This window comes from Callospermophilus lateralis, chromosome 7 (assembly GCF_048772815.1).
Source record: "Callospermophilus lateralis isolate mCalLat2 chromosome 7, mCalLat2.hap1, whole genome shotgun sequence".
Lineage (NCBI taxonomy): Eukaryota > Metazoa > Chordata > Mammalia > Rodentia > Sciuridae > Callospermophilus > Callospermophilus lateralis.
This window is the reverse complement of record NC_135311.1, coordinates 138,568,904-138,594,807: the sequence shown is the minus strand read 5'-3', so window position 1 is coordinate 138,594,807 and position 25,904 is coordinate 138,568,904. Positions and strand designations below refer to the sequence as shown.

Below are 25,904 nucleotides of genomic sequence, written 5' to 3'. Positions count from 1 at the left end.
ACCCCAAGCCACTTCAACCTGGCAGTGGGCTTCCTGAAGGTGCTTTAGACCCACAGGAAGAGAGCTCCAGTCAGCAAGATTAGAAAGGAAGCACCATAGATGGTACTTCCACAGAGGCCAGGTAAGCCACCTAGAAATCAGGGGCCAGACCAAACTCGAAAGGGTTTTTCTTTTCATTTATTCATTTATTCGTTTTTTGTTTGTTTCTCTTTACCAATTTCCACCAGCTGTCTTTTTGACGCTCTGACACTGTCTTCACACCAACACAAACACCAAGAAGAGCCTGGTACCAAAGACACAAGTTGGGAGTCCTAAAAGTTGAAGCCTTGGGGCTGAGGCTGTAGCTCAGTGGTAAAGTGCTTGCCTCGCATGTGTAATGCACTGGGTTCAATCCTCAGCACAACATAAAAATAAATAAGATACTGTGTTTTCATCTACAACTAGATAAATATTTTAAAAAGAAAGAAAAAAGAAAAGTTGAAGCCTAAATAGAACCAGCTCTGGGTTGGACTGATTGACTGACTGACTGATTGATTTTTAAATATGTTTATTTTTTAGTTGTAGATGGACAATACCTTTATTTGTTTATCTTTATGTGGTGCTGAGGCTCGAACCCAGTGCCTCACACATGCTAGGTGAGTGCTCTACCACTAATTATCTCGCTAAGTCTCAGTTTTCTCAGCCTCAGAAAGGGAGGAGAACCTACTTTGGAGGACTACTTGGCATGAACCAAGATCTGTGATGAGTGCTGTTATTAGTTAATTGCAATTAGGAACAGCTGACTAAAAAGGGAAGCAGTAGACAGATCACCAGGAAGCAGCTCATAGAGATAAGCAAAGACCCAAGAGCTCCGGACAGATTTTTGCTTACGAGACTCCAACAGCCACATAGAAGAGCATTGGTCTGCTACACCAGAAGACGAGTTCAGGAAAGAAAACAAGCTGGAGAGCAGGGGCAGCATGGATCCCCTCTGTTGAGACAGGATGAAACCGGGAGTGAGGTAGGAAACAATAGAGAACTCGGCATACTGTTGGGAACCCAGAGAAACTTGAGTCTGGAACTCAAGTGACGGGTAGAGAATTCACAAGCTGCATTTGGCAAAGCAGACTGTGGCTCTGCATTTCTTCAGCCCTAACAGAAAGGGGAGAAGCGGGTAATTCTTCAAACTTTCCAATTTACAACATTCCTTCACTTTATAAAGATTTTTAAAAGGCAAGATATTATAAGACATCTTAATGAATGAAGAAATGGTAATGATATTGATTCATTAATTCAGGAAAAAAATAGTCTCTGGGCTAGGCCACATCCCCCAAACACTTAACAGCTACACCACTTACCTGATTTGACTTAAGACAACAGGGATTCACCTTGTCATATTTTTAAAGTCTCTATGAAAACCAGGTTTATACCAGAGGTCTTTAAATGAAATTATGGATAATTAATCAGTTAGCCAGTTAGCTTAAGTTCTCTTCTTAAGTTCACAATCCTTCCTTCTACCTTTGAATGTGATTCAACCACAGAACAAAAGAAAGCAGGGGCAGTGAGGACACAGGCTACAGAGGTGCTTCTAAGGGGAGGAGGCAGCTCAGAACTGATTAAGTGGACCTGCTAACACAGCTGCAGCTACAACACAGGAGTGGAACTCTGGCCACAGACAGAAAAGCTACCAGCAGGTTCATAAATCCATTGTTTATATGCTTTTCTGAAAGATATGATCAGCTGAGAAAGACCACCCCAGTGGAAATTATTCAGGGACACAAGCAAAAACTAAAACATATTTTCATTGACTTTAGCATCTTCACCATTTTGAGAACAGAAACAAATATGTAACATGAAAATGGGCACAAACCTACTAGGTGACAACAAAACCACAGCTGTATCCATCTCCTGTAGGAACTAGGAGACAACTCATAAATGCTGAATTGATCTAGAGAGTATAAAAGAAAGGTTTTGACCAGACCCCTTCAAAGTTAAATTTTAAAAAACAAAAGCACAAAACATAGAAAACCTAAGCCAAGACTAGCTTCACCAGGATTAAGAAACATTTATATGGGGCTGGGGCTGGGGGTCAGTGGTAGAGCACTTGTCTAGCATGCATAAGGCAATGGGTTCGATCCTCAGCACCACATAAATAAATAAAATAAAGGTACTGTGCCCATCTATAACTTAAAAAAAAAGAAAGCTAAAAAAAAAAAAAAAGAGAGAGAGAGAGAGAGAGAGAGAGAGAAACATTTATAGAAATGGCTTTACATTCTACCTTGTGAAATTCACATGCAGAATTAACTGCTCCCAATCCATGGGGCTTAGCAGCCTCAATCTTGGTAGTTTCTGACAAGGGATTTTAAGGTAGTGAAAACAATATTCCATTTAATCTTTGTAACTGCCTTGACAAAGTTATGGAACAATGACCAAAGTGGCAAATACCAATGCATGTAAAGCACTGGAGTTAAGAAAATTTCTGTGTGACTCATCCGTTACTTGGGAATTTTAGCTAAGAACAGAGGTAAGAAATAAGCAGAAAGCCTCTGGGCAAGAAAAACAGTGTTCCCAAGCAATGGCCCTGTGGAGGACCAAGAAGTCCCTCACCCTGAACCACAGAAACCTCGCCACTTCATGATACTGATTTTCCCAATTTAATAAGAGGTCTCAAAAGAACAAATCAGAAAGACTATATGATTTCAGAAAAGAGCAGCAACAAAAGACTGCTTAATGGGGCTGGGGATGTGGCTCAAGCGGTAGCGCGCTCGCCTGGCGTACGTGCGGCCCGGGTTCGATCCTCAGCACCACATACAAACAAAGATGTTGTGTACGCCAAAAAACTGAAAAATAAATATTGAAATTCTCTCTTTCCTCCCTCTCTCTCTCTCTTTAAAAAAAAAAAAAAGACTGCTTAATGATGAAGACTCAAAATTTGGAAACTATGATGCAAACCAAAGATTTCAAACTCTAACGGTAACATGTAATTTTGTGTAATGGCCACTAGCAGTGATCACTCAGAGGCATCAAGAAAAGGTAGATTTGATTTGAGACTAATTGAAAAAAACTACACCTCATTTCTGAAGGAGAAAAGAAGAAGGGAAGGCTACAGGGAAAGAAAGAGCAATCTTCCTAAAATGCTTGGGAAGCTAGGCCACACAGCCCAACACTGTGGGTTAGGGAGGGGACAAGCCAACTAAGAGACAGGGAAGTGGGGGCTGACAATGCTGTCATCTAAGAACCCAAACAAATGGCCAGGAAGGGGCAAAGAACATCGAGTCTTCTGGAAGAGAGGCCTACAGAGCAAGGCTGTAGGGTAAGAAACTGAATTAGTAAAAAGCTATGGGGTCAAGGGCAGCATGGGCTTATTCGGGGACAGCTTAAAGATCAAGTTGACAAACATATAAGACCTTGTCCATAAAGCCACCAAGAAACAATACCCTAAGGAAAAGGGGGTAGAATGGGAATATTTTGTGATTAAATATTCATAATATTAATCATTTAAAAATGTTCACTGTAAAGGTATGGTTTAGTAATTAGATTGCATTCCTTTACTGCAGTAAGATATGACTATAGATGTTTCAGTGTTAGTATATACAATGCTCAAGAAATATTAAAGGAAAAAAATCAAAGTGCAGAACTCTATGTAGATGTGAAAGACAAAAGGTTCATAAGTACTCATAAAGATACTTTATAAAAACATACATCCAGAAACATCAACTGTGCTGATCTCTTTGTAGAAGGAAATTTTATATTTTAATTTAAAACTTAAATATATGAATGTAAGACTTTAAAATTTGAATTCTCATTTGCTAATAAAAAAATAAAAGGATCTGTGTCATAAAATATCCTCTCACACACATTCACAGATGAATATTCACATAAGATTTTATATTCTGGTTGAAGACATTGTATAGAAATTTTTCAAATTTTTAGGCTAAATATAAAAGTCAAAGAAATGCTAGGAAGGAAGGAAGGAGAAGAAACAATACAGGATATGGTGGCACACACCTGTAATCCCAGTGACTAAGAAAGCTGAGGCAAGAGGATCAAAAGTTGGAGACTAGCCTTAGCACTTTAGTGAGACCCTGTGTCAAAATAAAAAATAAAAGGGCTGGGGATGTAGCTTATTGGTACAGTGCCCCTTGGTTCAATCCTTAATACAAGGGGGAAAGAAGAAGAAGAAGAAGAAGAGGAGGAAGAAAGGAGGAGGAGGAAGAAGAAAGGAGGAGGAGGAGGAAGGAGGAGGGAAGAGGAAGGAGGAGGGAAGAGGAAGGAGGAGGAAAGAGGAGGAGGAGGGAAGAGGAGGTGGAGGAGGAAGAGGAGGAGGAGGAGGAGGAGGAGGAGGAGATGGAGGAGGAGGAGAAGGAGGAAATGGAGGAGGAGGAGGAAGAGGAGGAGGAGGAAGGAGGAGAAAGAAGGAGAAAGAAGGAAAAAGAAAAAGAAACAATGTGTTGGGTGTGGTGGTGCATGCCTGTACTCCCAGTGGCTCAGGAGGCTAAGACAGGAAGATCACCAGTTCAAAGCCAGCTTCAGCAAAAGCGAGGCACTAAGTAACTCAGTGAGACTCTGTCTCTAAATAAAATACAAAAACATAGGGCTGGGGATGGGGTTCAGTGGCCAAGTGCCCCTGAGTTCAATCCACCTGAAAAAAGAAAGAAAGGAGGGAGGGAGGAAGGAAGAAAACCCTTCTTACTTTATCAGGCCCAGGCTAGGACTGAGGCAGGCTGGATTAGAGAGCTTCAATGACTAGGGTAGGTGCAGAGAGAGAAAAACACTGGACAAGTTAGAGGTCAAAATAAATCAGTTAATTATAATAATTTCACCTAAATAAATGTTCTTTACATTGAAAAAGTAAAAGTTTAAACCAAGAATTGAACCCAGGGGCACCTAACTACTGAGCCACATCCTCAGCCCTTTTTTATTTTGAGACAGGATCTCACTAGGTTGCTTAGGGCCTCACTAAGTTGCTGAAGGTAGCTCTGAACTTGCAATCCTCCGTTTTAGCTTCCGGAGCTGCTGAGATTACAGATGTGCCACCGCGCCCAGCTTCCTTACATTGATTTATAAATCAAATGTCCTCTGATGTTACAGAAACATCACATTCACTAATACAAAGATTTTTTATTCTCAGTATCAGAAAGTCTACACTTAAATCTAAATAAGTTACATTATTTTAAAAATTTTCAAAAGAAGTACAGATTGAGAATCCCTAACCTGCAAATCCAAAACCCCAAATGCTCTGAAATCCAGAAATTTTTGATAAAGGAAGTCTGTCCTGGGCTATCACTTTTTAGTAGTTCTCTATACAATAGTAATTGTAACTGTAATAGGCCAAGAACACCAGATGATATCCACATCAAATTTCTCAGAACCTATGAATGTGGTCTCACTTGGGAAAAAAAAAAAGTCCTTGTCAGTGTGATTAAGATCCAAGAAAAGCTGAAGCAGGAGGATCACAAGTTTGAGGCCATCCTCAGCAACTTAGTGAGACTATCTCAAAATTTAAAAATATAAAATTAAAAATTAAAAAAGGAATCATGAGCCAGGCAGGGCAGTGTACATCTGTAATCCCAGAAGCTTGGGAGGCTGAGGCAGGAGGACCACAATTCAAGGCCAGCCTTAGCAACTAATCAAGGCCCTAAGTAACTTAGTGAGACCCTATCTCAAAATAAAAAAAGCACCCCTAGGTTAAATTCCCAATACCAAAAAAATTTTTTAAATGTAAAAATCATGAAATAAGATCACTGTAGATAATCCAGGCAGGCCTCAAATTCAATGCTACCATTCAAGTGAGGATGATCAGAGAGAGAAATGAGGCTGCAATCAAAGACTACCAGCAGCACTAGCAGCTGGCAGAGATGAGGAACGGATTCTCCACTGGAGTGTGGTCCTGCTGATGTTTTCTATTCCTGGCCTCCAGAACCATGAAAGAATATATTTCTGTTGTTTTCAGCCACCAGAAAACAACAGAAATATATTGTGATAATTGTTAACAGCAGTCACAAAAAACTAATACACCAACCCTCAAAATTTAGGGGTAAAAAAATTACTTAGGAGAACTATAAAAAAGCATTCTGAAGTATACTTCAAGAGAGCATGAGAAACACATACTAGGACAAATATTATAAATGCCAGCCTTTTATGGTAGTTGGGAGAAGGCACATTAATGCATGAGCCCCTCTGAGACTCATGGCTTAGTTTGCTGTAACAATGAGACTGTCACTTGGGTCATCAGCATCTTCATCAGACGTTGTCCCACATGGTATGCAAACAGCAAGAACTCACGTTTTTATTACTGAAAAAAATAAATAATAAATGGTTTTTCCCAAAGACTTCAACAAGTGTTTATTTGTTGTTGTCATTCTTGTTTTTGGTATGGGGATTAAACCATGGTCCTCAAACACTGCATCACATCTCCAGCTCTTTTTTTGTTCTTTATTTTGAGACAGGGTCTAAGTTGCCAAGGCTGGTTTTGAACTTGTGATCCTCCTGCCTCACCCTCCTGAGTTGCTGGAATTATAGGTGTGTGTGCCAGCAGGCCCAGCTCTTAGAGCCTCTTCGTAAATGTAGAAAGGATAATTCATCCCAATTTGCTAAATACTGTTATTAATGATTAATACAGGCTCAAAGATATTAAAATGTTAAGATTGATATTAAATATTAAATGCATATCTTTTCTTTTTTGTACTAGGGATTGAACTCAGGGGCACTAGACCACTAAGCCACATCCCCAGCCCTATTTTCTATTTTGTTTAGAGACAGGGTCTCACTGAGTTGCTTCGTGCCTAACCATTACTGAGGCTGGCTTTGAACTCTGGATCCTCCTATCTCAGACTCTCAAGCCACCAGGATTAAAGGCATGCTCTACCATGTCCAGCTTAAATGCACATTTCTCACAATATCAATCATTACCAAGAAAAAGGTCCTTATGTTAACAAATGAACTTTCTAATTTTTGCAAAACAAAAATAAAAGAATCACATTTCTCAGTCTCTGCTGACAGCCAAGAAGAAAGGATGGAGACACAGGAACACGCATGAAGCATGAGAAACTTCGAAGTGGCTGAAGAGCAAATCCTCCAAGACATTTCAAGAGGACTGCTATAAAGCCCTGCCTGGCCTCAATTCTGTTCTGTCCCCAAGGTTAAATTATTATGTTTCTAATTATAAGACAGGTACATTTATTAATTTGTAGATGATACCACATTTACTTTATAAAATTATTGTGAAGATTAAATTAGTTCATAAAAAGCACTTAAATTGTGTCTAGTATAGAAGAAATCAATAATAAAATTTACTTTTATTATTACTATTAATGGCATTAGGTAGCTAATAGTTGAAACCTAGTAAGTTGAAAACAACAGTGATAAATTTAAGGTCCTGTGCCTGGTTCAGAGTTCAGTGGAAAAGCTCAGGGCAGGGGAGACGATGATTAGCCAAGCAAACATACAAAGAAAAACACAACAAGTAACAGGAGACTAAAACAAGACCAAAAAGAATACAGCATGCAAAGTGGCATGAGCTGAAGCTGTACTCAGAGATGAACTGTGGGAGTGGCTGCCAGCACCTCCTAGCACCTCACACTGCTTAGACCTGAAGAGCACTTTCTGGTGAAGGGGCCCCGGCTTAGAAGACATGCAGCAAGGCTGACCAGAGGAGAAACAAAATGGTCATACACAGAAATGGCTAATATCACAATGTCAGATGAAACTTGAAAACTCCACCCTTAGAAAAAGAAACCAATCATGAAAGGCTGATATTATACGACACCATTTATGTGAAATCTCCAGAACAGGCAGGTTCAAAAAGACAGAAAGTAGCTCAGTGACTGCCAGGGGCTGAAGGAGAGGGGACAATGGGAAGTGACGGCTAGTGAGTACAGGGTTTCTTTGTGGGGTAACAGAAATGTTCTAAAATTAATTGTGGCAAAGGTTGCACAAATCTCGAACATACTAAGAACCATAAAACTGAACACTTCAAATGGGTGAACTAGATAGAATTTGAATTATATCCCAATAAAGCTTTTATATGAAAGGAAAAAAATGGCTGAAGAATCTTGATGGGGTGGCTCATAAGGAAAAGCAGAGCCCCGCCTGTGAAAGGCTGTGCTAGGAGCAAGACAAATTAAAAGAATCTAGGATAAACTATTCTGTTAAAACTATAAAACACAAGTCACGAAGGTTTCATCATCAGAGGTTGTAATATAAGTGGCCTTTATCTCCCCCCATCCACGCCAGAGAAACCAGATAATGCTCTCCATCATCTCAGGGAAGAAGAGAGTGGGGCATGAAGCTTTAAGCAAAGTTACAGACCACCTGAAAAGGAACAAAATAGTAAGACAGTAAAACTTAAAAGCCACATATACATCCAAAAAAAACAAGAAAAATAAATAAATCAGGTGATTTCTTACAAGTTGCCACCTGGAACTTGAGAATAGAGGGAGTTTATGAAGTTCTTATCGCAAAGAAAGTAAAACTGGTAAGATTTTATAACACTTAATTTTCAAAATCTAAGCTCAAAATGTTTCCAATTGGTCAAAACACAGTAACTAAAAGTTGAAATTTATATATTATGTTAATAATCAGTTGAAAAGGTATGTTTTACCAGAAAACCTCAACTGCATGATGTCTGCATCTCCACTAACAGGACTAATTAACAGCACAGCATGCAGCAGACTCCAATAGCCTGTTATTACACAAATAGAACACTAACAGCAGTACTTGTCAAGACTGATTTATATAAGATGCAGCTCTGAAATTTACTGGATTTCCATAATAAGAAATCACGAAGCATATCAACTTTTCCCATTATTCTTTTCAACAACAAATCAAGAACCCTGAAAAGACCCCACCACTCTTCCTTAAACCAAATCAGCAAAGATAACCATTTAATGTTAATTCATTTGAATGGAGAAATACTTAAAAAAAAGAATATGTGTGTGTGTAGAATGAACATCAGAATATCTCTGACCACAGGCTTTTTGTAGACTCCACAAAAGGGCACCCAGCAATGCCTAATGTAGGAGCTGAGAAATACACCACACATCCCATTCTCATCACAAGTGCTAAAGAGCTAATCCAGTCTGGAGGCCTTGGTAACTTTTACTAAAAGATCAACAAACAGCTATCTGGGCACACAGTGCATACCTATAATCCCAGAGGCTTGGGAGGCTGAAGCAGGAGGAATGCAAATTCAAAGCCAGCTTCAGCTATTTAATGAGGTTCTAAACAATTCTGTGAGACTCTGTCTTTAAATGTAGCACAAAATAGAGCTGAGGATGTGTCTCAGTGGTCAAGTGCCCCTGAATTCAATCCCTGGTACCCCCCATAAAAAAAATTTAAAACGGGGAGGGGCTGGGAATGTGGCTCAGTGGTTAAGCACCCCTGGGTTCAAAAAAAAAGGAAAGAAAAAAAGGTGAACAAAAAGAAATCTATAACAAAAATCTATCAATTTAATATTTTTAGAATAAAACAAAGATGAAATTGATCCTTACAGTAGGCTAATCTGCATATTCTACTATAGCAACCTCAAAACACCAAGTTCTGGATTATCAAATATAATATGGACTTGAGCCTTATTTTTGGATTCCACCTTTCAACAAACATTTAGGACCTTTCCACCATAAACCAGATATCAAGTCAGGGTAGGGCTCAGGAAATGAAGATGACTAATATCAATGATTAACAAACAGTGGTATTTATAGGTCACAGATGAAAAACCATTAGGCTACTGGAAGACTTGAATTCTTTGTTGAAGCAGATGTGGGTGTGCATAAATAAATGAGTAAACAGACACACTGTTGAATATGTAAAAAGCTTAATCCAAATATCTAACAGCCATCCATATTTCAGGGAATAAAGCTGTCTCCATTGAGATAAACTCCTTGCTGCATGATTATAAATTTTACTTTTATAAAGTGAGTGTGTATATAAGTGTGTAACACACACACACACACATACACACGGAAAAAGAGAGTGAGTATTGGTGAGAAAAGGTAAACATAAAAATGGTAATAAATTACTACGAAAAAGTTGTTTAATCTTATTAGGAAATGGAATAGATGCTCAAGTGCCAGGAAGGTAATCCAGTATCAGGATAGCAAAAGTAAGTGAGCATGGTTTTTCTAGAAAACCACAGTCTCAGGCAATAGGGCTTTTCTTTCTGCTATAGTTTCTAAGCATGAATATAAAGGTCTTATTGTAAACAGAAAAAAAGATTGTAAATAACCCCGTGAGGAGAAGACAGGCCATCTGTACGTTCCATAGCATCATGTTTACAACTCATGCAAGCTAAAAGTGAATGGGGAGGGGCTGGGGATGTGGCTCAAGCGGTAGCGCGCTCGCCTGGCATGCGTGTGGCCCAGGTTCGATCCTCAGCACCACATACAAACAAAGATGTTGTGTCCGCCGATAACTAAAAAATAAATATTAAAATTCTCTCTCTCCCTCTTTAAAAATAAAAAATAAAAGTGAATGGGGAGCCTCTACCAACTGCACACACAGAGACATTTCAGACAAGATCTTTCGGGGAAACACTATGCCTCTTCATATTTGAACATAATTGTATATTTAACATAACACATCAAAATGTAAATAATTTAACATTTACAATTACCACAATTTAAACTATTAAAGTAGAGCTGGGATGTAGCTCAGTGACAAAGCACTTGGCTCACAAGCCCAAGCCTGGGTTTGATGTCTGGTTAAAAAAAAAAAAAAAAAATTAAAGTACTATAAAACATATTATTAATACATACATAAAGGAATATGCCCATTATCATTAAGAGTACCTTCACCTTCCAATAAGACAAGAAGATATTTCTTCTTTCTCCAAAGTAGTACAAAATTGTTCTTATGTAAAAACATAATACATGTTAACATGTATGAGCAAAGAAAAACTGTCCAGAACTATTCTGCAAGTTGCCCACTGGACCAAAAACAACAAGTCATGTGGCCATGAAAATAAGATATTTACCACAGTCCTCTCTTGCCTTCAGGGAATCATTCTAAGACCTCCAGGGGATACCTGAAACCACAACGGTGGAATCAAACCCTTTATGTTTCTCTGATACCTTCATACACATCTTCAATAACATTTAATCTATTAGGTACATATAAGATCAACAATAATAAATAATAACAAAATTTTTTAAATAAAAAAAAATTTAAAATCATGACTAATTTCAATAAAAGCTATATGAAAGTGGTCTCTCTCCCTGTACCATACTTGTCCTTCTTCTTAGAGTAATGTGAGATAATATAACTGCCTACAGATGAGATGAAGCAAGGTGAATGACAGACATTGTGATTCAGCATTAGCTGAGTATTTCAATGGTCACTTGAATACAAGCACTGGGAGACTGCTTCAGTGGATCCGATAACTGAAAGGCTACAAAGTGACTAATTGGCAGGTAGCATATACAGTGTGGATACACTGGACAAGGAGAAAATTCCTAAAATTCACTCCATCCAAGTGAGTGGAGTGGGACAACAAAAGAACATTACTCAGAATGGCACACAACTTAAGACTTATGAACTGTTTACTTCTGGAATAGTCCATTTAATATTCTCAGATTATAGTACACAGGATATGGAAACCACAAAGATACAAACCACTGATAATGGAAAAACTGCTGTATAAATTAGTGTCTCCTCCTTTTCCAATGAAGGCACTTATATTAAAAATGTGTACATGTGGGGCTGGGGTTGTGGCTCAGTAGTAGAGTGCTCACCTTATATTAAAGTGCCGGAACCCAGTGCCTTTCTTGCTACGTTGAGGCAAGCAGAGGCACTGGGTTCCGTCCTCAGCACCACATAAATGTAAAATAAAGAGACTGTGGCCACCTAAAACTTAAGAACATTTTTTTAAAAAATATACATGTGGCTCAAGTTTTATATAACCTATGAACCACAAGCATTAAATTAAAATAAACAACTCCTATTAAAAACATCTCAGACTGGATTAAAAAGTAGGGAACAAATTCAGTACACAATAGATGCATTTTAAATACAAAGAAAAAAATAAGATTTAAAATAAGAAGCTGGAGAAAAGATATACCACAAAAACAAACTAGAGTGGCTATGTTATCACTAGATGTGAAGAAAGACATAAATGTACACGTGTCATGTGTCTAATGATACAACTTCAAAAATTCATGCAGCAAGCTGGGCATGGTGACACACACCTGTAATCCCAGCAACTCAGGTGGCTGAGGCAGGAGGATTGCAAGTTAGAGGCCAGCCTGAAAAACTTAGCAAGACTCTGTCTCAAAATTAAAAATATAAAGGGCTGGAGATGTAGTCCAGTAGTTAAGCACCCCTGGATTCAATCCTCACCCCCGTGGGGGGGACGATGGTGCAGTATGTAGCAAAAATGAACAGAACCAAAAGGAGAAATAACCAAATCCATACTCTTAGATGAGGGCTTTAATACACCTCTTTCAATAACTAAGAATACAACTAGATAACAACAACTTTAATACAATATAGAAGAGCTGAATAATATCAATCACTTTTTAAAAACTAACAATATAGCCACACACCCAATAACTACAGAGTAAAAATTATTACAAGTCACATGAAACATAAACCTAGATAAATCACATACCAACCAAGAAAAAATTCTCAGTATATTTGAAAAGACTGAAACCATACAGAGTACACTCTGACTACTACAAGGATAAAGTGGAGCCCAGTGTGGTGGCACAAGCCCAGATGCTGAGGCACGAGGATCCCAAGTTAAAGGCAAGCCTCAGCAACTTAGCGAGGCCTTAAGCAACATAGCAAGAAAAAAGAGCTGGGGATGTGGTTTAGCAGTTAAGTACCCCTGGGTTCAATTTTGAGTACAAAAAAAGAAAAGGGTAAAAAAATAAATTGGCAATATATCAAAAATTAAAATTTAGAAATGCTACAAGTATCAGAAAATTAAACAATTTAATTCTAAATAATTCATGGGTCAAAGAAAAATATTTCAAAAAAATCTAAAAAACATTTTAAACAGAAAGAAAAACAACTCAAAATTTGACATAAGATGAATTACTAAGATCCCACTTTAGGAAGCTGGGGAAGGGGGGAACATCAAATTAAACCCTCAAACAGGTAGAAATTTTTTGTTTTGTTTTGTTTTTTTTGCGGGGCGGGGGGAGGGGGTACCAGGGATTGAACCCAGAGGCACTTTAACCACTGAGCCACATCCCCAGTCCTGTTCATTTTATCTTTTGAGACAAGGTGTTCCTAAGTTGCTGAGGCTGGGTTTGAACTTGTGATCCTCCTTCTTCAGCCTCCCAAGCCACAGGGATTACAGGTTTGTGCCAAGGAGCCTGGCTAGAAACAACATTAATAAAGAGAAAACCAATGAAACCTAACTCTGGCTGCCTCAACAGATCAATAATGTTGATAAATTTCTATTAAAATTGGTCAAGAAGAAATAAATTAGCAATTTTAGAAATGAAAAGGGTCAACATTAGCAACTATAAACATAGGCCTATACCTATTTGTAACTTGAAGTAACTATTCATAAATAAGTACTTAGACATGGATGTACTGTGAATTCTAGCAAACAAATGGCACCAAAATAAAATCATTAAAATTTTAGAAACTCTTTAAGAAAATAGAGAACGAAATACTAGCCAATTAATGTTTGAGGATACTATTACTTTGGTATCAAAACAAGGCAAATACATATACATATGTGTGTGTGTGTGTGTGTGTGTGTGTGTGTGAGAGAGAGAGAGAGCGCGCGCGCGCGCGCGCGAGAGAGAGAGAGAGAGAGAGAGAGAGAGAGAGAATATGTGTGTGTGTGTATTTGGGTGGGGTACTGTAGATTGAACCCAGGGGTATTTTACCACTGAGCCACATCCCCAGCCCTTTTATTTTTTTCAGACAGGGTCTCACTAAGTTGCTTAGGGCCTTGCTAAATTGCTGAGGAGGGCCTCGAACTTGTGATCCTCCTTACCTCAGCCTCCCAAGTAGCTGGGATTATAGGTGTGAACCACCGCACCCAGTTACACTGATTTTCAAAATAAGGTTGTCAAGGCAATTAAATGAGAAAAGACATCTTTTAAGAAAGGTTAGTCCAATAACTGGCATCTGGATAGAAAAGAAAAAACTCTTGGAGGGAGGGGAAGGGAGGGGGCAAAGGGGTAGGAATGATGGTGGAATGACTTAGACATCATTACCCTAAGTACAAATATGAAGACATGAATGATATGAAAGTACTTTGTGTACAATCAGTAACTTGAAAAATTATGCTCTACATGTATAATATGAAATGATTGCATTCTGACATTGTGTATGACAAATAAATCAATAATAAATAAATAATTGAATAAAAAAAGAAAAACTCTCAGCCCCCAACAAGCATCATATACAAAATTAATTTAAAATATAAAAACCAAGATTTTTAGAAGGAAGTACAGAAACAATCTTTGCAATCTTTGAATCAGAGATACTTGTACAAAAAGAAAACAATGATTTATTGGACTTGAGCAAAATTAAATATAAAAGATAGCATTAAAATAAAAAAAAGATCACTGTATGGAAAAATATTCACAATATAGCAAAGAGGGTCACAAAGAAATTCTTTTTTCTTTTATTTTTTTGGTACTGGGGGATTGAACTCAGGGGCACTTGAACACTGAGCCACATCCCCAGCCCTATTTTCTATTTAATTTAGAGACAGGGTCTCATTGAGTTGCTTAGTGCCTCACTTGTGCTAAGGTTGGCTTCAAACTTGCGATCCTCCTGCCTCAGCCTCCCGAGCCGCTGGGAGTACATGTGTGTGCCACTGCACCCAGCAGAACTTCTATCTTAAAGACAAAAAGAACTCTTACAACCAAATTATAAAGGACAAATAGTCTACTTTTTTAAAAATTGGACAAAAAAATTTAAACAGATACATTATAAAATAGTATATACAAGTGGGTGATAAGACTTAAAAATATGTTCAACATATCTAGTGATCAGGAAATTAAAATTAAACCTTCTATGATCTATCACTATACACCCCCTAAAGTGGCTAAAATTAAAGAAACAGACATGACTGAGTCTTGGTTAAGATTATAAAGAACTGAACTTGTAGGGGCTGGGGATATGGCTCAAGCGGTAGCGTGCTTGCCTGGCATGCGTGCAGCCTGGGTTCGATCCTCAGCACCAAATACAAACAAGGATGTTGTGTCCACTGAAAACTAAACAATAAATATTAAAAAAATTCTCTCTCTCTCAAAAAACAAACAAACAAAAAAAACCTCAACTTCTAGCGCACTGCATAAGGAAGTAGAAACTTGCAATCACTGTGGAAACCTGTGGGATGGTTTCTTGAAAAGCTGTCTACTCACAGGAAGCCACCACCCCACTCAATCTGAGAGAAATGAAATATAAATCCATACAAAGACTTGTACAGCAATGTTCATCAAAGCTTTTACCGTAATTGCCAAAAGTTTGGAAACAACTGAAATGTTCATCAGCAGGTGAATGGCCAAAAAAAAGAAAAAAAAAAAAAATTGGTTAAACACGTACATATCCACACAATGGAATTCACAAATGAAACAACATAAATGGATATTAAAATTATTTTGCTGAAAGAAGTCACACCCAGCCAGGCGTGGTGGTGCATGCCTGTAATTCCAGCAGCTCAGGAGGCTGAGGCAGGAGGATGTGCCCCTGAGTTCAATCACGGTACCCGACTCAAACCCCCCGCCCCCAAAAGTCATATCCAAAATATGACACACAATATGATTCCATGACACACAATTCTAGGAACTGCCAACTGCTCCACAGTGACAGACAACACTAGTGGTAACCTGGGGCAAGAAGCAGAAGTAGGTTATAAAGGGCAAGAGGCAGCCCTGATGGCTGCTAGAAATGCTTTCGTCTCTTGATTATCACAGTACTTTCAAGATACATACAACAGGGGCTGGGGATGTGGCTCAAGTGGTAGCGCGCTCGCCTGGCATGCGTGCGGCCCGGGTTCGATTCTCAGCACCACATACCAACAAAGGTGTTGTATCCGCCGAGAACTAAAAAAATAAATGTTAAAAAATTCTCTCTCTCTCTCTCTCTCTCTCTCTCTCTCTCTCCTGTATCACTCTCTCTCTAAAAAAAAAAAAAAAAAAGATACATACAACAGAAGAAAGGGGAAAAAAAAAAAAAAACTAACCTAGATTAAAGACTAAACCAGAACAGGTAACTCTACATAAATTACAACCCATTAAGTTGTTTTAAAAATTACATATTAAAAATCTCATTTGTGAGAGATGAAAAAAAAGGAATCAAAATAAGTAATCCAAGATTTTACACTTAAAAATAGGTCCATATAAATGTCTTAAAAAACTGACAGTTCAACCAGGCAGTGGCTGTAACCTAAATGGTTCAGGAGATTGAGGCAGGAGGACTACAAGTTTGAGGCCAGCTTCAGCAACTTGGCAATAAAAATAAAAAATAAAAAGGACTAAGGATGGGCTAGGGTTGTGGCTCAGTGGTAGAGAGCTCACCTAGCATGCACAAGGCACTGGGTCCAATCCTCAGCACCACATAAATGTAAAATGAAGATATTGTGTCCACCTAAAACTAAGAAATAAACATTAAAAAAAAAAGGCAGGGGGCTAGGAATGTGGCTCACTAGTAGAGCACATCTGTGTTCAATCCCCAGTGCCAAATAAAATAAACACACATATTAACTATTTTAAAATATATGTTTAAATAGTCTGAGATGTTTAACAAACTCTAATGTGGCCACACAGATTTCATATACGTTGCCTAACCACTCATAGGTTTATTCCGTGGTATGTATACATGTGCCAGAGATTTAAACCCAGGGGCACTGAACCACCGAGCCCGTCCCTAACCCTTTTCTTTCTTTCTTCTTGAGATGGAGTCTCGCTAAGTTGCTGAGGCTGGCTTTGAACTTGCAATCCTTCTGCTTTAGCCTCACTAGTCACTGGGATTTCAGCCATGCACCACCATAACCAGCTACCTTGTTTTAAATCTATGGTCTACTGAAGAAAACATAAATCTCATACAATGTATATATCTTTCAAATTTAAATTAATACAGTTCAAACCTTTCTTTTATTCTAAGGTAACCAAAACAAACACTAAGGCTGGTGATGTGGCTCAGTGGTAAAGCGCTTGCCAAGCATGCATGAAGCCCTCATTCAATCCCAAATTTTGCTAAAATAAATAAATAAAAATGTGTTGCCTGGCACAGTGGTGCATGCCTATAATTCCAGCAACTCAGGAGGATCACAAGATTGAGGACAACTCATCAACTTAGCAAGATGCTCTCTCAAAAAAGAAAAAGGCTGGGAAATATGGCTTAGTGGTAAAGTACCCCGGAGTTCAATCCCCAGAACCAAAACAAGCAAATAAACATTAATGTCTCACAATATTTTTTCATTCACTTTAATTTATTTCCATTAATAGATTTAATGAAGATAGAAAAATATTGAACTTTTTTGCAATTATCACAAAAAAATTGGTAGATCCTTCATTTCCTAAGTTGCCAATCATTCCTCTGGCCAGTTCTGTGATTCTCTGATACCACTTACCTAATTTTCCTACACCAGCTGGGGATCCGACAATCCAACTGAATTCTGAAAGTATCTACCTGGAGTCAGTGTCAGGTCTACATGACTGTCCCCATTTCAGATACTAGTTGCAAGACGTACATATTACTTCTTTTCTTTTCAATTAACATTAAATTTTTTAAACTTCACTTTTCATTAAGGAAGTATCTATAACCAAACCATCAACCAGTACAGTAAGGAAGCACAAAAACTGTAACACTAACCTTTTCAACTAATAACAAAATAAGCACACAGTGCACAGCCTTTCAGTGGCTAAATGCATCAGTTCTGCACAACACAAGACACGGGAGACATCATGGGCCAGTCAAGACAGGAAGAACGTCAAGTGATGGCAAGGCAGCTTCAAGGAAATAAAAACTCACAAAATCAAAAACTCTCTAGCAATGCTAATGAAATCTTCAAAAAGAACATGTCACAAAGGATCATGGACAAAAATAGCTAGAATTCTTTCTGAATAAAATTATACTCTACAGAATCCTTAGAGGGTTTGGATAAGAATAGGAATAAAGTGCCAAAAATAGACATTTAATTAAATACAGAAAAATCTCCATCACTCAAAACTCAACTGATCAGCAGTTATGAAAGCAGAATTTTTCATACCCTTTTTATTTTTTTCCCCTGGTAGGACTGGGGTTGGAACCCAGGTCCTGCACAAGCTAGGAAAATGCTCTACTACTGAGTTGCACCTCTGGCACCCACCCACTCTTCTCTCTAATGTGCTGAGGCTGGTCTTAAAATTGTAAACCTCTGGCCTCAGCCTCCTGAGCAGCTGGGATTATAGACAGGTGCCATGACACTCAACTCATAAAGCTTTTATACAAAATTCTAAACAGAAAGAAGTTCATATCAAAGACTTTCTTTTAAGAGTTTCAGTTACCTCATCTGTAAGATAACTGCAAAGGTTTCTTCTGGCTCTGTTATTATATATGTTCAGGGAAAAAAATTCTTTAAAAGCTGGGTGCAGGGCTGGGGATGTGGCTCAAGTGGTAGCGCGCTTGCCTGGCATGCGTGCGGCCCAGGTTCGATTCGCAGCACCACATACAAACAAAGATGTTGTGTCCACCGATAACTAAAAAATAAATATTAAAAAATTCTCTCTCTCTCTCTCTCTCCTCTCTCACATTCTCTTTAAAAAAAGAAAAAAAAAGAAAAAAAGAAAAGCTGGGTGCAATGGGACACGCCTGTAATCCCAGTGGCTCAGGAGGCTGAGGCAGGAGGATCACAATTTCGAAGCCTGCCTTGGCAAAAAATGAGGTGCTAAGGAATTCAGTGAGACCCTGTCTCTAGATAAAATACAAAATACGGCTGGGGGTGTGGCTCCAGTGGTGGAATGCCCCTAAATTCAATCCCTGGCACCAAAAAGAAAAAAAAAAAAAAGACAAAATCAGTGAGAAAGTATACAAAAGTCTACTTTAAAGTACACAACTGTATTTTATGGTATGTGAAAAAAAATGCAGTTATTTAGAACACAGCACATTCTCAGAAAGTTCCAAAATACAAGAGGTTATTATAGCTAATTAAACCAGGAATAAAAATCAAAATCAATCAAATTTCTGTACATTTCCTCAACAGCAAGCTGTGTGGTATAACTGTGCAGTAAAAAGATTCCCAGCCAGGCTTGTTGGCACATGCCTGGAATCACACGGGCTCAGGAGGCTGAGGAAGGAGGATTGCAAGTTCAAAGCCAGCCTAAGCAACTTAGTGAGACCCTGTCTCAAAATAAAATTAAATATATAAAAAGGACTAGGGATGTGACGCAGTGCTTAAATGCCTCCTGGGTTCAATCCCTGATACTAAGAAACAAAAAAAAGCAAGCAAACATATAAACTGAATTGGGAAGGAGAATATTTTCTTTCCTATGCTATGATCTTTTTGGACTTCGGACATTTAAAAATTCATCTGACCCTTCTAAGACTTGGATTCATATTTAATTAGAGACAGGACATATGGGCTCTAAAGTCCCTTCCAATTATAGTGACTGCTCAAGGAAAAGGGGGTGAGGGGTACTTAACTAAATTATATTTAATTAACCATTGGAAGAACTGCTAAGCCTCATGTTTAATGTCTTATGTAAACATACATAATCAGGCAGACTATCATATCAAACTTGATTCCATAAATATTCATTATTACTTATTTGGATTTGATGATTTCATATTTGCAACTATATAGACAGGGATTATTTCAGGTAACTTCAAGATGTATTAATCTACCTATATAGCTTGCAGAATAGTCCTTAGAATATATTCTAAGATTAAAACGAAGTGTCCAAAAATAATAATAAATTGCTTTCAGTAATCATATTGTTTATAGCAGTATAAACTGTTATTCTGAGCTGCTGTGTAGATATTATGGCATTAAAGCAAATGAGTAATTATGGTGGCATATCATGCAACAAACTCAATAAGCTCAGAAAGGTTAGGCTCACTGATTTCACTTTACTTTCCATTTTTCAGTTTTTTAAAGTTTTTTAAAGTTTTTTTTTTGGGGGGGGGGGAGAGGTGGAGTGTATACTGGGGATTGAACCCAGGGTTGTTTTAACCCTGAGCTAAATCCCCAGCACTTTTTATTCTTTATTTTGGAAAAGGTCTTCCTAAATTGCCCAAGCTGGCCTTGAACTTGCTATCCTCCTACCTCAGCTTCCCAAATATCTGGGACTATAGGCTTGAGCCACTGTTCCCAGAAGGGTTGTTATTTTTAAAACTTAACTTGTTTTATTATCATGTGAAATTTTTCAATGGTCCCAAAGTAAACTTTAAAAAAAAGAAAAAAAAAAGTTGTAATCCAAGAAGCACAGCTTCTTCTGTACTCCTCCCTGTACTTTCAAACACGGTTTCAGACACAGTGGAGGAGGTTAAAGGCATGAATATATGACCTTGGATTGTGATTTAATTGTTTTCTTGTGTCTAAAAAGGTGCTAATAGTAGAACCTACCAAAGTGGGTGCGTGAGGATTAAATAAGATTATCTACACACGGGGATCAGGTTCTTGAGATTTCAGTGAGTATAAACCACTATTACCAGGCCTCATTTGAGGCTCATCACAATCCTGGAGAAGCCAGGTCACTGGCCTGAGGATACACTGAAATACAAAGTCTGGCAACTGGAACAACTTGAGCCCAAGGGCCAAGACACATCTCACCTCCCTTTCCCAACAGCACAACACTGCACTTACTTCTGGAATGACTAGCTTCTTCACATTCTATGGTCATCACATCCTCCCTACAGCTAGCACAGGGGAAAAGAACTTTCTGCCCAGGATGACTTCAAAGACTTACAGTGTTCAGGGCATTCAGGGTGGTATCATCGCGAGATGCTGCAACACAGCCATCCTCAGTGGAACCTCCATCACACATCCCTGCAAATGCAGCCATGCTCCTTGGGAAGAAAGGAAATTCTTTGCTTCATCAGCACATAGCAACAACACAGAGATCTTCAGAGCTCATGTTCAGCACCTCCAAATTCCACTATCACATGCATGATAACCTACCTAACATGCCTGTTATAACCCTTCACTCCCCCAGCAACAGAAATGTTACTTTGAGTTGGATTCATTTGTTGTTTCTTCCCCAGCTTTAATAGTACTAAGATTTCAGATCTGAACACATGAATAATCTATTTGTCACAATACCCCACAACATTACAATCTTTTTTTTACTAGACCATTAAACACAGGAGTCGGAATCATTTTGACAAAATCATACATGGAAGGAATTTCATTACAATTACCATTCCCCCCTGCCACTTTCTCTCCCCTCCTCTAGGGATCTTCCTTTCACTCCTTGATTTGCTTGCTTGCTTGCTTGCTTGTTTGTTCTGGTACCCAGAGTTGAACCCAGGGGTACTTAACCACTGAGCCACATCCTTAATCCTTTTTATTTTATTTTGAGATACAGTCTTACTAAGTTGCTGAGGCTGGTCTCGAACTTGTGATCCTCCTGCCTCTGCCTCCCAAGTCTGGGATTACAGGCATGCTCCACCATGCCCCGCTTTTTTTATTTTTAATTGGTATTTGCTATATATACATAAAGGTGAGACTTCCTTTGGTACAATTATATATGCATATAAAATGATTTGATTAAAATCTTTTGAAAGCAAAGTCTCCGTATGTACAAATAAAAAAAAAAAAAAAAGACTTGAGAAGGCATGCAAAATTAATTCCTATTAAAAGTGAGAAGTTGAGAGATTAAAAAACCCTTAGTAGTCATTTACTTCATTTACACATTTTTATCTCTACCTTGGAACACCATGCCTAGCACTGCTGAAGTATCTGAAGTATCTAGAAGTATCTGAAGCAGAATTCAGGAACCTGGAGCTGTGCTTTCCAGTACTACTCACTGGCAACACTGCAGTGTCTCAGAACTTAGTGCAGACAATGGAAGGCTCTCTGCCTGTTATGTACTAAGAATGGATTTAAACTGCCCTTCTGCAATTTTTATGTTATCAAGTTCTACAGAACCACAGGTAAATGTTTCATGTAGATAAGCCACAAAAATCTCAGGTTCAGGTCTGGCATTAATGAACAACTACAAAGTAGAGAGAACATGAAATCTGAAATGGAATTGTCAAATTACTCAACTGGAACCAGGGGTGGTGGGTGATGATTATATGTAGGGCTTAAAAATGTTTTCCTTCTGAAGAGCTCAAAACCTGATGTGGAACAAAACCAAATAAGAAGAATAGTAATAGGGTAAACTATTTTTCTCTGGTAAGATCAGGGCCCTGATTACAGAGGGCTTAAAACTTAAAGTTAGAGAATGCCCAATATATAAATAAAATTTCAGGGAAAGGAGAGTTTGTTCCCTTCTAATCAATTCATATGTCCTAATTCAGAAAGCAGGAGGGGGCAGATTCCTATTACCTTGCTGCTCTCAAGTACATAAGGAGGTCACAGTCATTAACACCAGGCATCCAGACCAGTTCCTCATGTTGGGTCACAGTATCACCATCTGGAGAAGGAAATGGCTGCAACTCTGGAAGTTTGGCCTGCAAGACAGGGATGAAGAGGTCACAACTGAGGCATGTACTAGAAAGAGCTATTTCAGTAGGCAGTCCCTGGGACTGATGCAGTGGTTTACTGAGACTCTTTCTTCAGGCAACAGAAAAGTAACAGCAAAACCACGACTCATTTAAAGTGGCCTATACCACGTCAGGACCATTTCACCACAGAACATATTATGAAAGACTGCTTAATCTGTGTTTAGGAAGCAGCAAACACTGTCAAAGTAAACCTGTACCAACACAATCCAAAGAGAAACAGAAATGGACATGTGTAGATAAGTAAAAAACAAAACAAAAAATGTTGTAGGAGATAACAGCTATGTGATAAAGAAGTGAAACACACATTCATTTCCAACATAACAAGTCTTCAAAGATATATGCAAATAGTGAAAACTCATTTGAGGATATTTGCTGAAAAATTAAATTAGGTGAGCCATCCTATTAGATTAATGCGACTCATTAGAGAGTTAGTAGCAATACTGGTCAACAATATATGGTTAACATGAGAAAACTATGAAGTACTAAGGCTAACATTAAAAATCAACATAGTAGGCCAGGAAAGGTGATGCATGCCTGTAATCCCTGCAACTCAGGAGGCAGACTGCGAGTTCAAAGCCAGCCTCAGCAATTTAATGAGGTGCTAAGCAACTGAGTGAGACCCTGTCTCTAAATAAAATACAAAACAGAGCCGGGGATGTGGCTCAGTGGTCAAGTTCAATCCCTGGCACCAAAATTAATTAATTAATTAATTAGCATTGTAAAATGGACCTATGATGACAGAAACAGAGTGGGGGGGTGGGGAGGGGAGTAGGGTGCTTGTGAAAAAGAAAAAAAGAACTTTCTGGCATAACAGAAATGTCCTGTACTTGATACAAATCATCAGCATTAATGGAACAGTATACTTAAGAACACTTCACTGTACTGAAGGTAAACCTCAAAAACATATGAAATACTTAACAACAGTGTTCAACAACCAAAATTCTAAGTTGTAAAATTAAAATACCTCAGCCACTTTCTCATCCTCTCCCTGTTGGGGCAGAACAAAAGTAAGCAGGTTTTTGTGACTGTACATGACCATCAGAGACCTGCGAGAAGTTAAATGTTTGTAAGATATACACGTTCTTAATTCAGCAAATGGTGAACCTGGGCATGTGAGTCTGATATTTAAATTAAGAGTTAAAGTTAAGAAGCTCTGGTGTACACAGACTGCACGCAAAAAAAAATCTAAGCAAATGAAGGAGGCAACAGTACTGTCCAACAGCAATGAGAACAATATATTTAATTTTAAATAGTCTACTAGCCACATTAAACAAAACAATGCACACCCCTGTTTGCACTAGCCATGTTCCAAGTGCTTCACAGTGAAGTAGGACAGTGTCACACAGGTGTTCTGCACCGAGAAGTAAAGTGTGCCATAGTGAGATGAATGCAGGAAACAGAGCTGTCCTATCCAGAAACTGCTCCATGCAGGGACAGGAACCAATGTTTGAACACCCTCCACTTTCTTCCAAACTCCAGAATCTTCATAAGAAGCTTATGGTTTCAAATGTTTTTAAAACAACTGTGTGGCAAAAAACAACACCAGTAGGCCACATGGCTCTTGGGTTAGGCTGGACCTCTGCTTTGTACGCACGCTTCAATGTCCACAAATGTGGGTGAAGCGTTGATTCTCTCTGAATAAGGATACTCTTGTTGAACATAGTATTGACATTTATAATATTCCACTGTGTGCCACACTATTTCTGTTTAACACTTAGCGAAAATATTAAAATAATACTAAAACATAATAAATACTGCTATCAAAAGGTCTTCAACATGACTACTGAGCTCCGCTTCCCCAGCACCAAGGACAGAACTTGGCATGTAGCTCCCCAATGGCTATTTGTTAAATTAAATGTCTTATTGTTGGGGAGCAGGACCAATTCCCCCAAGAGAAATGGATTAGAAATATAATTAGACAGTAAGCGGGAAAAAAATAGAAAAAAAATTTAAATATTTTTAGTTGTAGATGGACAATACTTTTATTTATTTACTTATTTTTATGGGGTGCTGAGGGTGGAACCCAGTGCCTCACACATGAGGTAAGTGTTCTACCACTGAGCCACAACCCTAGCCCTAGCAATGGTTTAAATCACAGGAAATGGTCAGCCTTGCTGAGAAGAGAAATGCAAATTAGTAACAAGGATACCCCGTTGCTCATCTATGTCAGTAATGACAGAGGAGAATCAATATTACCCATTTGCTTGCCCTCCAGGCCAGCTACCCAACTTTTGAGAACAGATGCAAAGACACAATGGCAAATATACAAAAGTCAATATGCAGAGGCTACTCACTACAGCACCAGTTATAACAGATGACTTAAGTAGCACAAATAACTATCAACAGGGACTGGAAGAATGAACTGTTCTATCCACTCAGAGTTCTACAAAATGGCAGAGGGAAAGAAAAGGAGCTCTAGATATTGCTATGGAGGAAACAACAGGATGTATTGCTGAAAGAAAAAAAGAAGGGGAAAAAAACGTGTGCATATCATGCTATCATTTACCTAAATAAATACATTAAAAATAAGAAGTTTCCAGAATAACAATCTCAGCCCAGCGTGGTGGTCATGCCTGTAATCCCAGAGGCTGTGGCAGGAGGATGGCAAGTTCAAGAACAGCCTAGGCAACATAGCAAGACCCTGTCTCAAAATAAAATTTAAAAAGGACTGGGTTGTAACTCAGTGGTATAGCACTTGCCTAGCACATGCAAGGACGTGGGTTCAAACCACGGGACTGCAAAAAAAAAAAAAAAAAAAAAAAAACAAGAAGAAGAAGAAGAAGAAAGGTGTAACAATAACTATATATTGAATTATTTCCACTCTAAAATCTACTTCAAGTTAATTTGCCTATACAGCACTAGTGGGATATATTCTATAAGGGCAAAACAAAATTTAACAGTACACTGATTGTAAGGTGCTAATGGTACAGCTCGGTGAAAAGTCATGCGCTTTGCATATGAAAGGCCCTTGGTTTAATCACCAGTACCAAACAAATAACAAACAAACCTCTTTCCAGTTCTCTTGCCAGTACAAAAATCAAACAAAACTGTTCAATATTGTTGTAGCAGTGGGAACATTGCTATTCTGAGCTATTCATACTACATATATATTATACATGCTGGGAAAATAGCAAATAATTATGTCTTTGGCATTAAAAATGGGATTTAAGATACAGGAAAATGATACAGATATAGATCAAAGAACAACACACACATACATACATATATATACATATATATATAAAATAAAACACGTTGTGTATTCATATTGATGTTTCTAATTCAAAGCCAGAAATACACACACA

At 38.3% G+C, this 25,904-nt stretch overlaps 1 protein-coding gene across 5 annotated transcripts in view; it reads right to left on the bottom strand.

The window, feature by feature from the left end:
- Positions 1-25,904, bottom strand: part of Rere (arginine-glutamic acid dipeptide repeats) — a 395,515-nt gene that overhangs the window by 107,566 nt on the left and 262,045 nt on the right. For all 5 annotated transcript variants that reach the window (XM_076861360.2, XM_076861359.2, XM_076861361.2 and 2 more), the window contains 2 exons: positions 22,421-22,545; positions 20,838-20,937 (listed from right to left, as the gene is read on the bottom strand). In XM_076861360.2, coding sequence (XP_076717475.1) covers positions 20,838-20,937; positions 22,421-22,545 — 225 coding nt within the window. The remainder of the gene's footprint in view (positions 1-20,837; positions 20,938-22,420; positions 22,546-25,904) is intronic.